Source organism: Acomys minous (assembly GCF_964271855.1).
Source record: "Acomys minous genome assembly, chromosome: 7".
Lineage (NCBI taxonomy): Eukaryota > Metazoa > Chordata > Mammalia > Rodentia > Muridae > Acomys > Acomys minous.
Window position 1 is genome coordinate 126559225 of NC_140488.1, and position 14227 is coordinate 126573451.

The 14227-nt window shown below is 37.5% G+C and overlaps 1 protein-coding gene across 5 annotated transcripts in view; it reads left to right on the forward strand.

Moving 5' to 3' along the window:
* LOC311602556 (sex comb on midleg-like protein 2) overlaps positions 1–14227 on the forward strand; it is a 97731-nt gene that overhangs the window by 22680 nt on the left and 60824 nt on the right. For all 5 annotated transcript variants that reach the window (XM_084790811.1, XM_084790815.1, XM_084790814.1 and 2 more), the window contains exons 6-7: positions 5449–5692; positions 13479–13562. In XM_084790811.1, coding sequence (XP_084646937.1) covers positions 5449–5692; positions 13479–13562 — 328 coding nt within the window. The remainder of the gene's footprint in view (positions 1–5448; positions 5693–13478; positions 13563–14227) is intronic.

Here is a 14227-nt window from a genome sequence, read left to right on the forward strand (position 1 = left end):
CTAGCCAGCCAACCTTACAATTTGAGAGTTATCCTCTGAACCCCCACGGTCAGAGGAGAAAACTGGCTCCTCCAAACTGTTCTCTGGTTTCCTCATAAATACCGTGGCATGAATATCCCCCTATACACAAGTAAAGAAATAGGAAGGTTTAAAAAGAATGTCATTAGAATTTTGATGTAGAATTACATTGAATCTGCAGATTTCTTTTAGTGGTAAGAACATTATCACAATATTCATACTGTCAATCCATGACAACCACAGAGGTTTCTTTTCCTGTCTTCTGGTATCTTGTAAAGTTTCTTTTTTCATTGCAGTCTTAGTTAGAATTTCTATTACTCTGAAGAAACACCATGACCACAGAGGCATATACTTCCTATCACAGGTCATCCCAGAAGGAGCTCAGGGCAAGAACTCAAAAGAGCAGGAGGTAAGGGCAGGAGTTGCTGATACAGAAGCCATAGAGCAGTAGTACTGCTGCTTACTGGTTTGCTCCTCATAGTTGGCAGTCTGCTTTCTTTTTTTTTTAAATTAATTTATTCATATTACATCTCAGTTGTTAGCCCATCCCATGTATCCTCCCATTCCTCCCTTCCTCTCACTTCCCCCCTACTCCCCTCCCCTCCCCTAAGTCTGTGTCTGAGGGGGACCTCCTCCCCCTGAATATGCTCATACGGTATCAAGTCTCTCCTTGGTGACCTATTATCTTTCCTCTGAGTGCCACCGGGCATCTCCATCCAAGGGACATGTTCAAATATGGGGCACCAGAGTTTGTGTGAAAGTTAGATCTCCTTCTCCACTCAACAGTGGAGAATGTCCATCGGCTAGTCCGGGTAGGGGTTCGAGGTTTACAGCCTATTTTTTCCATGGCTGTTGCCATAGTTTGCGGAGGACCCCAGGGCCCAGACTCGCCTGTAGTTTTCCAGGACCCGCTGGATCCTTCTATTTCCTCTTTCTCCCAGGCTTCTCACACCTAAAGTCTCAATAGGATGTCCTCCCCTCTTACCCACTATCTTGGTAGGTACAGTTTTTCATGGAGACGTACACCTTGGACTAGTGTCTCGATATAAGTGAGTATATACCATTTAGCTCTTTTTGCTTCTGTGTGAACTCACTCATTATGACAATTTCTAGTTCAATCCATTTGTCCACAAATTTTGGAAATTCCTTGTTTTTAATAGCTGAGTAGTATTCCATAGTGTAAATGTACCACAGATTCTTTATCCATTCTTCTATTGAGGGACACGTAGGTTGTTTCCAAGTTCTGGCTATTATGAATAAGGCAGCTATGAACATGGTTGAGCATATGTCCCTGTTGTGTGGTAGTGCATCCTCTGGGTATATTCCAAGGAGTGGAATAGCTGGGTCTTGAGGAAGCCCTATTCCCATTTTTCTGAGAAAGCACCAGATAGCTTTCCAAAGTGGTTGTACTAGTTTGCATTCCCACCAGCAATGCAGGAGTGTTCCTCTTTCTCCACACCCTCGCCAGCATGAGGTGTTAGTTGAGTTATTGATCTTAGCCATTCTGGTGGGTGTAAGATGGAATCTCAGTGTCGTTTTGATTTGCATTTCTCTGATGACTTAAGGAGGTCGAACATTTCTTTAAGTGTTTCTCAGCCATTTGATATTCCTCTGTTGAGAATTCTCTGTTTAGCTCAGTGCCCCATTTCTCTATTGGGTTATTTGGTTTGGTGGTGTTTAATTTCTTGGGTTCTTTATATATTTTGAATATTAGACCTTTGTCAGATGAAGAGTTGGTGAAGATCTTTTCCCAGTCTGTAGGCTGTCGCTTTGTTCTCTTGACAGTGTCACCTGCCTTACAGAAGCTTCTCAGCCTCATGAGGTCCCATTTATTAATTGTTGACGTTAAGGCCTGGGCTGTTGGTGTTCTGTTCAGGAAGTTGTCTCCTGTGCCTATGAGTTCCAGACTCTTCCCCACTTTTTCCTCTAACTGGGTTAATGTCTGTGGTTTTAGGTTGAGGTCTTTAATCCACTTGGACTTGAGTTTTGTGCATGGTAACAAATAGGGGTCTAATTGCATTTTTCTACATGTAGACATCCTGTTAGACCAGCACCATTTGTTGAAGAGGCAGTCTGCTTTCTTATAAGCACCCAGGACCACCAGCTCAGGAATGGCATATCCCACAATGGGCTGAACCTCACACACCATTCACTAATTAAAATGTATTCCTCTGTCAATAATTAATTAAGTAAAATACCTACAGGCCAGTTTTATTTATTTTTAACACATTTTTATTGAAAAATGAAATAATTCATATTACATCTCATTTGCTATCTCATCTCCTGCATCCTCCCATTCCTCCCTCCCTCCCTCCCTCCCTCTCGTTTTCACCCCATTCCCCTTCCCTATGACTGTGACTGTGGGGGACCTCCTCCCCCTGAATATGATGCTAGGATATCAAGTCTTTTCTTGGTAGTCTGCTATCCTTCCTCTGAGTATACAGGCCAGTTTTATAGAGGTATGTTCTCATTGGAGGTTTTCTCTTTTCAAATGAACCCAGCTTATATCAAGTTGACATAAAACTAGCCAAGTTACCTTAATGTTTTCTATGTACAAGTCTTTAACTCTCTTGCTATGTTTATGCCTGACATTTTTAGCCTTTCCTAAATGGAACTTTCTTCTAATTCTTTTCAATCTACTTATTATTGTTATTATGTTAAAATAGTACTTATTTTTCTATGTTGGTGGTGCCTCCCACTATTTTCCTGATAGTGTTTTTCAGACTAAGAATTTTATCAAGGAGTGCTTAAGATCTTTTTTAATATGGATATATTATTTGCAAATAAGGATTATTTTACTTTTCCCTTCCTGTTTGTTCCCTTACTGTTTCGGCTGAGCATTCAGTCTCTGTATTGAATACAAGTAAAGAAAGTACAGACACTCTTGTCTCTCATTCTTGATTTTAGAAGGACTGCCTTCAATTGTTTTCCTCAGTAACTGTAGTGTTGAATATGGCTTATTATGTTTATGTGTTTCTTCTATTCCCAGTTTGTTTAAAAATTTATTCATGAAGGGTTTTTAAAAAGTTATCAAAGGCCTTTTCTGTGTGTCTTGGGTTGATAATGTGAATTTTGCCCCATTTTATGTTACTATTATATTTTCAAATTGGCATACGTCAAACCATTCTTATAATGCTGATACAAAAACAACTCATTCATGGGTGTCATCTACTTAATGTGTATCTGAATTTGGTTTTGAAATATTTTGTTGAAAATCCATGCATTTACATTCATTGAGGAAATTTCATTTTGTTTATCTTTATCAGGGTTACATATCAGGGTAAGACTGGCTTTGTACATGAGTTTGGCAGTGTTTGATACCTTTTTATCTTATAAAATATGAGAAGCATTAGCATTAGGTCTTCAAGTACTAACTAGTCTATTTCTTCAGTGAATTCATCTATTCTTGGGCTTGTCTTCAGCTAGACACTCCATTACTGCTGTTGTCTTGTTGCAAATATATGCGTGTTACTATCTTAAAATATCTTCTTGGTCCTATATTGCTAGAGGATCACCATCTAAAAACTTTTATTTTCCATACATGTTTTAAACTTTACTGGGTTATAAGTTTCAGAATGATCCTCTGTGACGTCTATCTTTCTTTTGGTTAAGTTGGCTGAAGGCATGATGTCCTTGGTTTTGTTTTAAAAATAAATCTTTGCACTTATTCTGTAGACCAGGCTGGGTTGTTCTCAAGGCATTGAATTAAATATGAATTAAAGCTGTGTGCCATGATGCCTGGCCTAAAAGAATAAAACAAATAAATATATAAATAAACAAGTCTTTTCCAGGTTATTAATCCCAGCACTCTGGAGGCAGAGGCAGATGAATCTGAGTTTGTGGCCAGTCTGGTGTACAGACAGTTCCAGGACAGCCAGGGCTGTATTCATTTCATTAATTATAGCTCTTATCTTCTTTTCCCTTTTACTAATTTTAGGTTTTACTTTTCTTGTTTGGTTTTTGTTTTTGTTTTAAGACAAAAATCTTGCTATGTACTTGAAGCTGACCTCAAACTCACAATCCTCTGGCCTTCGCCTCCCTAATTTGAAAATACAAGTATGAATCACCAGACATGACTTATTCTTCTTTTCTAAAGACTTTTTAGGTGCATCATTAGGTTAGTTATTTTATATCTCTCTGATTTTTAAAAAAATGTATAAATGCGTTGCATGCATGATATACATGTTTATGTCTAAGAACAACCTTGAGTTTTCATCTCCAGATGCCTTCCAATTTTTATGTGAGATAGTATCTCTCATTTGCCTGGAACTTAGCCACTTATGCTGTCTCATGAGCTTCCAGGGCCTGGCCTGTCTCCAATTCCCATCTCACCATCCCCGAGAGTACAGAGATATACAACCAGGTTTGTTGTTTTACATGGATTCTAGTGATGCAAATTCAGGCGCTCACATTTACAAGTATTTTACTAACTGAGCCATCTCCCTAATCTACAAATCAGCCAATCAGTCTCTCCGTCCTCCCTCCCACCATCCCTGTTTAGACATCCCTCTTAGAACTGACAAATATCTGATTGGTAAGTTGTGTTGCATTTCATTTAATTTAAGGAATTTATTATTTCCTCCCTGATTTCTTCATTGAGCCACTGACCACTCAAGAATGTATTGTTATATATATTCTCTCTGTCTCTCCATATTTATATTTCTGTAACTTCTCTTGCTATTAATTTCTGTTTATGATTTCAAGTCCCCAGAGTAGCTAAGTATCAAACAACAAACTTTTCCCAATATGACACCTAACTTTTAACAAGCTAAAATACTGGCAGTGGCAAAAAGACCTGCTATGTATGAGGAGTCATTGTCACACTAGATGTTCCCGTTGGAATTAGGGTATGCAGGAACTGCAGATTTTCCTTCTAGCTAAGATTGCTAGTTTGTTTTCTGCAGGAATAGCTGATGGAGATTATGGTTCAGGCCCCATCCCATCCCAAGCTCTAGAATTACATCCTACTTTCCCCTGCATAGTCTTTCTGCATGACCATGCTCTTCAACAGTCTTTCTTGTTTTGTGACTGATTTCCCAGAGGCCTTTCTTTTTTATCTCTTCAGAAAAAAACCCTATCCTTTAGTTTTCTGTCTCTTCTTTCTTGCAGCCAGACTCATAATCTTTAAACTGATACTTCCCTAGAAGAAATACTTAATATTTTTGTTTGTCAGTGAAACAATTTCTGCGACATAATAGAACATATTTCTTGTATGAATGGATTGATCAGGCTAATTTTGTTTCTGTCTAGATTCTTGGCTGTGTAGGAAAGAAGTGAAATGTCTAAAGAATAGTTTGTAACTTTTAAGAATATCTTTCTTCCTGATAAATATCAAGCCCAATTTTTGGTTACCAAGTGTTATAAAAGAACACACTAAAAAGATCGTTCTTAATATATCTTAACTGTGAAATTTTTAAAATGTTTTTGTAGGAACCACTACCGCCCCCCTTGAATAATTTTAAAGTTGGGATGAAAATTGAAGCTGTTGATAGAAAAAATCCCTTTATGATCTGTCCTGCCACAATTGGAGCTGTCAAGGGAGATCAAATTCATGTTACTTTTGATGGGTGGAGTGGAACATTTGATTATTGGTGTAAATATGACTCCCGGGACATCTTCCCAGTTGGATGGTGTTACCTCACAGGAGATGTGTTGCAGCCACCAGGAAAGAATGGTAAGCTAATACCTAATTATGTGTTCTATTATTTTAGATCTGTCTCTTGTGGCTTTGTTTTTAGTAGTGGTGATATTAGGACTTGAAGTCAAATTACAATGGCAGGTAGACTGGTAATCACATTCCCTAATCTAGGTACTAGAGATACAGAAAGATTCAAATTAGGATAATTAGAATTCTTGAGAGCTCCCCGCAGTCTTATGTTCCAGTTCACACTTAGAATAAGGGCAGAAGATAAAGTCACATTTAAAATGTTGGAACTGTGTTATTATGAACACTGGGTGGGTATAGGAGATAGCTATTTTTAAAAACACTTTTTAAATAGCTATTCAGTAAAAATGTATATATGAGTTCTGAGGATGTAGCTCAGTATACAGTGAGTGCAAACCATGCACAAGGGCCTGGATTCTATTCTCAACACCAAGAGCTTTAAAAAACTTTTGCATATGTTAGTTCAACAGTCACATCCCAAGTATGATTTTAAAGGTTAGATATAAGTATTAAAATATATTTTACATGGTTTTGTTTACATTTTAAAGAGAAACTGATACTTTGATATTCTTGAGTAAAATCTGTGTGTGAAGAACATTTTTGACTCCATGGAAGCTGTCAAAGATTTCTGTTCAGTTAGTATAGTATTTTTCATTTAAAGTGATGTTTCTAGATTTAAAACTCTGATCATTTAGATACTTTCTTTTCAGAGTAATGTCTCCAAAATATGAAAGCTCCTTGACAACTCATCCAAGTGCTTAAGCAAGCCTAATGTAGTCTTATTGGAGGTAATCACTGCTGAGATTTACTGGGCTTGACTTTAATACAAAGTTACTGGTGGAATCAAATGTAAACATAATTAAAATTTACCTCACCAATTGTTATCTGTATCATAAAACAGAAAGATAAAATAAGTAGGTAAGCTCTACAGAGGAGATTGGGAATATGAAAGGGCTTATAGGTGTGATATTCTTGTAGCTGGATGCTATTGAAGTCTTCTGTGATTGCACACATCCTACAGTGTAAAGTAATACATATCATGTACTTGCTGCTATACCTCGCAAGGAGATAGTAGTGGGTAAAATTTTTGATAAATGTTTCTGTGATTCAGGTCTATGTATGATACCAAGGTAGCCAAGGCATAATATCTGCAATCCGGAAATTTGTCTTCCAGGGAATATAAATGGACTATGGGTTAGACCTGTTAAAAATAGCAAAAATAGAAATGTTGGGCAAATATGGAAGTAGCTCAAAGTCTGGAAAAATAGTAATTGAACAAAGAAAAGCATCAGAGAAAATTGAGAGAGGAAAAGGAGTTTGCTATGTAGCAGGGAAATAGAGGTCGTGTTTTTGTATCTCGAGATGAAAACGTTGCATTTACTCTGAACTCTCATGAATTTTACTTAAGACATGTTGAGTTTGGAATGTGTTAACGAGAAAGTAACAACTTTATGGCACTGTTATTTCTTCTACATTGAGCTAGGCTTGTGGTAGTGGTTCTGGTTATGTTTTTTGTTTGTTTTGTTAGTTGTTTGGGGGGTGGGTTTTGTTTTGTTTTGTTCTTTTGTGGTGATAGAGATTACACTCAGGGCCTTTTCATATGGATTTAGTCCATAATCCTGTATGTAATAACAAGAGTATCCTTGTACATCAGTATGCACTTTAAGTAACTTTCAGTTACCCTGCATATTCTACTTTCCTATTTTTTTCATACTATATTGTGGCCCTGTAAATGATCCCTAAATTAAAGTGACTAAATTTGCAAGTTTTATCAGTACAATTCAATGAGCGTCAATGAGAAACTATACTTTAAATGATAAATTTTAATAATCTCTTCATCTAGCAATGTGTGATAAAATATTCTTATGGTGTGAGGCAGTGGCAGTGGTGAAAAAAAGGTAGAAAACAACTGCTGTTCCCGTGTTGGTGGTGTACTTTCTTCTTTTGGATACTGTGTTTATGTTTTCAGAACTGATTATGTTTGTAAAATGCCTGTCTGTATCTCATATCCATATACTTTCTGATTTTTACTTTGAATAGTTTCCAATAAATGATATAAGATTTTATCTTATAATGGTGTAGTAGTTCAGGAGGAAAGACTCTCTTTGTTTTAAGAAAATTACAGAAAATAGCCCAATGGTGCATTGCTAGAAATTTTTAGTGTTCTAGTCCAACATTAGTGGTTGTTTTAAATTAAAGCAGCCTTTTGAAGAAATACACTATTTTCTGATTATAAGAAATTCTTCTGTATGTAAATCTTCATTTATGTGAAAATATTTTTTGAATTTTTGCTTAATGCTTTTATTTACTATCTGATAATTTTTGTACATTTCTCTTATGTTCATATTCTTTCCCTTCCCCCAACACTTCCCAGATTGTCCTCCACCTCTCCATGATCTGCACTTCATGTTCATAATATCTTTTAAATAAACATGAAAAATATTTAAAAGTGGGAGTCTCCTTTCTGTCAGCTGACTATTTCTGAATGTGTAGCCTGCCTTTGTGTGTGATCTAATCAGTGTTACTCCACTGAAGAAAATGGATTTTTCCTTTTTGCAACAGCTATCAATTCTTGGATAGGGCCGCGATCTCAACTCATGTCCCCTTCTCCATGCTGGGATTTTGACAGACTAGAGGTTGTACAAGACATGTGCATTCATCTGTGAATTCCTTTGTGCATCTGCTCTGTTGTGTTTCCAAAATGGCTGTTTGGTTGAAGTCCTTTTCCAGCTCTAGTTTGATTCTTTCTGCCTGTTCTTCCATGTAGATCCCTGATCCCTGAGGGGAGAGATACAATATAGTCATCTCATTTAGGGTTGAGCACTGCAGTCTCTTGCTCAGTGAATCTTATCCACTTATCCACGGTCTTAATTACCACTGACTGTAAGGAGATTCCATGATGATGCTTGAGTGATGCACTCATCAATGAGTATAGCAATCTGTCATAGGAGTCATTTTTTTTCTATGTTCATTCAGCAGAATCACACTAGTTGGATTTCCCCTACAGCTTTGGACTTATATAATCTTTAATTCTTGGCCTGATTAACAGTGTCAAGTATGGGATCCATCTAATGGAGTGGGCTTTAAATCAAGTCAAAGAGTACTTTCCTACTCCCATAACACTTGTGTAATTTTTGCACCAGAACATTTTGCAGAAAGGTTGATTTTGTACAATACAATGTTAGTATATGGGTTAGCATGATGATTTTGTTGCACCTCTGGTAGTGTGTGTGGCACTACAAAACATAGCCAGTAACAGTGAAGCTTCCAGTTCAGCACTAGCTAGGTATTTTCCATATTCTGTGGCATAATTTGGTGGTGCATTCCACCAATTAAAACTACCTTGAGATTTTACTGTCAAGTTTTATTGGGCAACCAGTAGCATTACCAGTGGCCTGTAGTGTTAAGGGTGTGTATGTGTGTGGGATACCTTCAGTCTGTTTTTGGAGACAGGGTGTTTCTTTGTAGCCTTAGCTGTCCTGGACTCACTTTGTTGGTCATGGTGGCCTCGAACTAACAGAGATCCACTGGCCTTTGCCTCCCTGACTCATGGGTTACAGGTATGTGCCACTGCACCCAGTTTTAGAACTACTTGTTATTAGGAAACAGTTGGTGCCTATTTGGAGGGGGCAGGTGTTGTTTTATTACATGGTCACTCTGCTGTACTTGTATTGATTACCTGTTTCAGTAGGCTTCCATATGTCCCCTCTGAAGACTTTCCTTGTATGGTATCCCTCTCCACATTTCCACCTATATTTTGCAATCCAATCCGCTACCCAATTTTAGAACATGTAATTTTTTTTTGTTGTAGTTGTGTATGTTCAATCTTCATAAGTATGCCTCTGGGCATTCAGTTTGTTGCAGGTTCTTTTCCTTATTCATAGATGGACTATGAAACTTGTGATGCTCCTTAAAAGAGATGATGTGTGACACTCAAAGTCCTTGTCTGTCCTACCACACTCATAGTCTTCATTCACGACTATATCACCTCATTTCTGCCTGGGTCCAGTGGTCATTTGCCTTTTTAATTTTGACTTACTGGTTTTCTTTGCCTAGCTCTTTTATTTAGTTGTATTTTCTTTTTAAAATATATTTTAGTAATTTATTCATATTACATCTCTTGTTATCCCATCCCTTCAGTTGTATTTTCTATATAAGTTACTGAGTTTCTCATTCTATCTCTGAACAGACTTCTTGAATTTGTTTTTCTGTTCATTTGAGTCCAACTGGAGGTCATTAATCATCTCTAAAACTAGACTTTCGAGTTCTTTATCCTGTATTTTTGACACTTAAGTATTTTGGTACTTGTTTATTGAGTTAGAATCTTAGCAACACTTTATATTTATGTGTATGTGTGTCTGCATGTGTGGCTTTTTGCTCATATATGCAGGTGAACCCAGAGGACAGAAGAAAGGGTTAAATATTTCTGGAGCTGGAGTTACAGATAGTTGTGCTTCGCTAGGTATAGCTAGAAGGGAAGCAACAAGTATTCTTACCTTCTGAACCACCGCCTCAGCCCTAAGCATGGCTTTAAGATGGTATAATGGAAATAACTCAAGTCATCCTGAAAGACGGCTTTAGTCTACTTTCATATAAAGTGGGATGTTGAATGCTTTGCTGAATGGAGAAGACAGAGATGGAGGTAGGAATTTAACCATAACAAAACATTATAGGAAACTACTTAGAAACCAACTTCACCAGCAACTTTTTCTTGTAATTACCATGATGTTACAGAGAGTGGACCATGTCCATCCCATGTAGCTATATGATAAAATTGGCTGTTACGTTTTTTGGTCAGTTTTTTAAAAGGCAATGAGAGAAGAATGTATGAAAGAGGCCTGTGTCACCATCAGAATTCTTACTGTCTAGGTCTCTACAATACTAGATTGATACTCTATTCTGTTGCTTCTAACTGTAGAAAGTCGATAAATGTCCTTTATTTTATTTTTTATTAATTCATTCATATTACATCTCAATAGTTATCCCATCCCTTGTATCCTCCCATTCCTCCCTCCCTTCTGCTTTCCCCCTACTCCCCTCCCCTATGACTGTGACTGAGGGGGACTTCCTCCCCCTGTATATGCTCATAGGGTATCAAGTCTCTTCTTGGTAGCCTGCTATCCTTCCTCTGAGTTTCACCAGGCCTCCCCATCTTGGGGACATGGTCAAATATGGGGCTCTAGAGTTCTTGGGACAGCCAGTCCCCACTCTCCACTCAACTGTGGAGAATGTCCTCACCATTGGCTAGATCTGGGTGGGGGTTCAAAGTTTACTGCACGTATTGTCTTTGGCTGGTGCCATAGTTTGAGCAGGACCCTGGGCCCAAATCTGCCTATCATAATGTTCTTCTTGTAGGTTTCTAGGACCCTCTGGATCCTTCTAGTTTCCCATTCTCCCATGCTTCTCTTGCCTAAAGTCCCAATAGGATGTCCTCCCCTCTGTCCTACTTTCCTGATAAGTGAAGACTTTCATGGGACACGTCCCTTGGGCTAGTGTCCAGATATAAGTGAGTATATACCATTTGTCTCTTTCTGCTTCTGGGTAAACTCACTCATTAAGATAATTTCTAGTTCAATCCATTTGTCCACAAATTTTGGAAATTCCTTGTTTTTAATAGCTGAGTAGTATTCCATAGTGTATATGTACCACAGTTTCTTTATCCATTCTTCTACTGAGGGACACTTAGGCTGTTTCCATGTTCTGGCTATTATGAATAAGGCCACTATGAACATGGTAGAGCATATGTCCCTGTTGTGTGCTGGAACTTCTTCTGGGTATATTCCAAGGAGTGGAGGAGCTGGGTCTTAAAGAAGCCCTATTTTCTGTTTTCTGAGATAGTGCCAGATAGATTTCCAAAGTGTTTGTACCAGTTTGCATTCCCACCAGCACTGAAGCAGTGTTCCTCTTTCTCCTCTTTCTCCTCTTTCTCGCCAGCATGTGGTGTCACTTGAATTTTTGATCTTAGCCATTCAGATGGGTATAAGATAGAATCTCAGAGTTGTTTTGATTTGCATTTCTCTGATGATTAAAGACGTTGAACATTTCTTTAAGTGTTTCTCAGCCATTTGATATTCTTCTGTTGAGAATTCTGTTTAGTTCTGAACCCCAGTTCTCAATTGGGTTATTTGATTTGGTGGTGTTTAATTTCTTGAGTTCTTTATATATTTTGGATATTAGACCTTTGTCAGATGAAGGGTTTGTGAAGATCTTTTCCCAGTCTGTAGGCTGTTGCTTTGTTCTATTGACAGTGTTTCCTGCCTTACAGAAGCTTCTCAGCCTCATGAGGTCCCATTTATTAATTGTTGACCTTAAGGCCTGGCCTGTTGGTGTTCTGTGCAGGAAGTTGTCTCCTGTGCCAATATATTCCAGGTTCTTCCCCATTTTTTCTTCTAACTGACTTAGTGTCTCTGGTTTTATGTTGAGGTCTTTGATCCACTTGGATTTAAGTTTTGTGCAAGGTGACAAATATGGGTCCAGTTGCATTTTTCTACATGTAGACATCCAGTTAGACCAGCACAATATCTTAGAGCTTACTCATGCTCAGAAGTGAAGAAGGAAGGGTACTTTATTTAGAGGTATTGATGAAGATGGACAGTTGGGTGCAAGTTGCATCAGGAGTAGAGTAAAGCCAGAAGAAACCTAATGGATTAGATGAAAATGGAGGGGGCTGAGGCTAAACTTTGTAATGAGTGTGTAAAATGTGATCAGTTGATCTGAAACTAAACACAGCATGTAATCAAACTGAAACTGGGCAAAGACACTTTTGTCTTGGAGATAGAAGAATTCCAGAAACTGCCAAATTATCCATATCAAGGTGTCAGCTAGAATCTTTAGTGAAGAGGCGTCAGTGATGTAGTCCTGGTCAAAATCTTGTAAATGGTGACAGGGAGACTAAGAAAGAAAAAGAAATAGAGAAACATTACTTGGGACCTTTAAATTGGGATTTTTGAAAGAGGAGGGTAAGGTTGTTGTTAAGAATGGGTGTGTTGCTGCACACCTATAATCCCAGTACCAACTGAAGCCAGAGACAGGCAGATCCTGTGAATTGGAAGCCAGCCTGGTCTACAAAGCGAGTCCAGGACAGCTACGCAGAGAAACCCTATCTTGAAAAAGAATGAAATATCAAGAGTCTGGTGTACATAGGTGAAGTTATTTGCAAATGATTTGTGGAGTTCTGGCAGCAGTGAAATGATCTTATATTTGCCCTGGTAGCTGAGTATAGATTGCATTCTTTTTGGTGAGTAGAAGTACAATAAAATTGTTGTAAAGAATATGGTGTATTTGTTATCACTTGTACTGTTTATGAATACCTTTGAGCTTAAAGTAAAATTATAAAGTATTTAAAGTTATGAAATATAACTCTCAAAATGAGAGTAGTCTTTGAACACAGGATCTATTAGGAAAGTGCATGTATATGGTTGTTTGTTTCTCATCTCTCCCTATAAATAATTTTTATTTAGAATTGGTACTTTTTTTTACTATGTAAAGTCATTTTTATCTGATAAAAAAATTGTGAAGGGCTTGATACTAGAATATGTCTTTTAAAACTATGAACATTGACACAGAGAGCATGACAGGTCTTCTTCACTTAAAGCATTGAACTTGTCTAAATGGGTTAGTAGGCAACTGAAAGCTGTGTATCATGTGAAAATGATGGTAGCCTTTTCATGACAACATAAGAAAGTGTATTTAATTATAAGAAGTTTCATTTGACATCCATACCTGAGCATAATATGCTTTAGTTTAAATGTACACCATTTTAATTTTTTACTTTTCGTTTTATACCTCAAAAAAGCTGGGAAAAAACCCAAAGGCAGAGGATTCTCAAAACCTTGGGAAGATGAAGCCAGACCAGGAGAAAGTGTTGAAACAGCTCCAGGTGATTGTTTTCTGTGTTGACTTGCAAGATAATTCCTCTATGTTGAATAATGGTATAGTGTTTCAGAAGGAAAAGACTCTTTTCTGTTTTAAGAAACAAATGCATAATAGCGCCTAATGAAAAGATAGAACTTTTCACTGTGCTACTTCAGCACTGATGTTTGTTCTAATAAAAGTCCCTGTTTGGAAGAATTAGACCATTGTCTTCATTTTAGAGAATGAGACTGTTTCTTGATTACATGAAATACTGCTATATATAAAACTTTGATTTGTAGCACTTTTGATGAAATTTTTTTCTGTTTAATGCTTTTATTTATTCTTCGAAAATTTGTTTTCATTTCAAAACTGTATTCATTTCTTTGTGTTATGCACTGGAAACTTTGTATTGTATTTTTATTTTAATGTCATAAAATTTTATTATAAGGTTCCTATGTGGGATTATAAAATTAAGTTTGTTTAATTTTAATTTATTCACATTACATAGCCTCCTTGTCTCCTCCCAGTCCCACTCTACCTGCCTCTTCCTCCCTCCCCCCTCCTTACCCCACCAAGAGAACACGATCAATGAGTAGGCATCAGAGTCTGTGTCAGAGGTCTCCCCTACTCCACATATTATTGGGAACACATGCAGACTGTGCTGCCTATGGACTACATCTGACCAGGGGG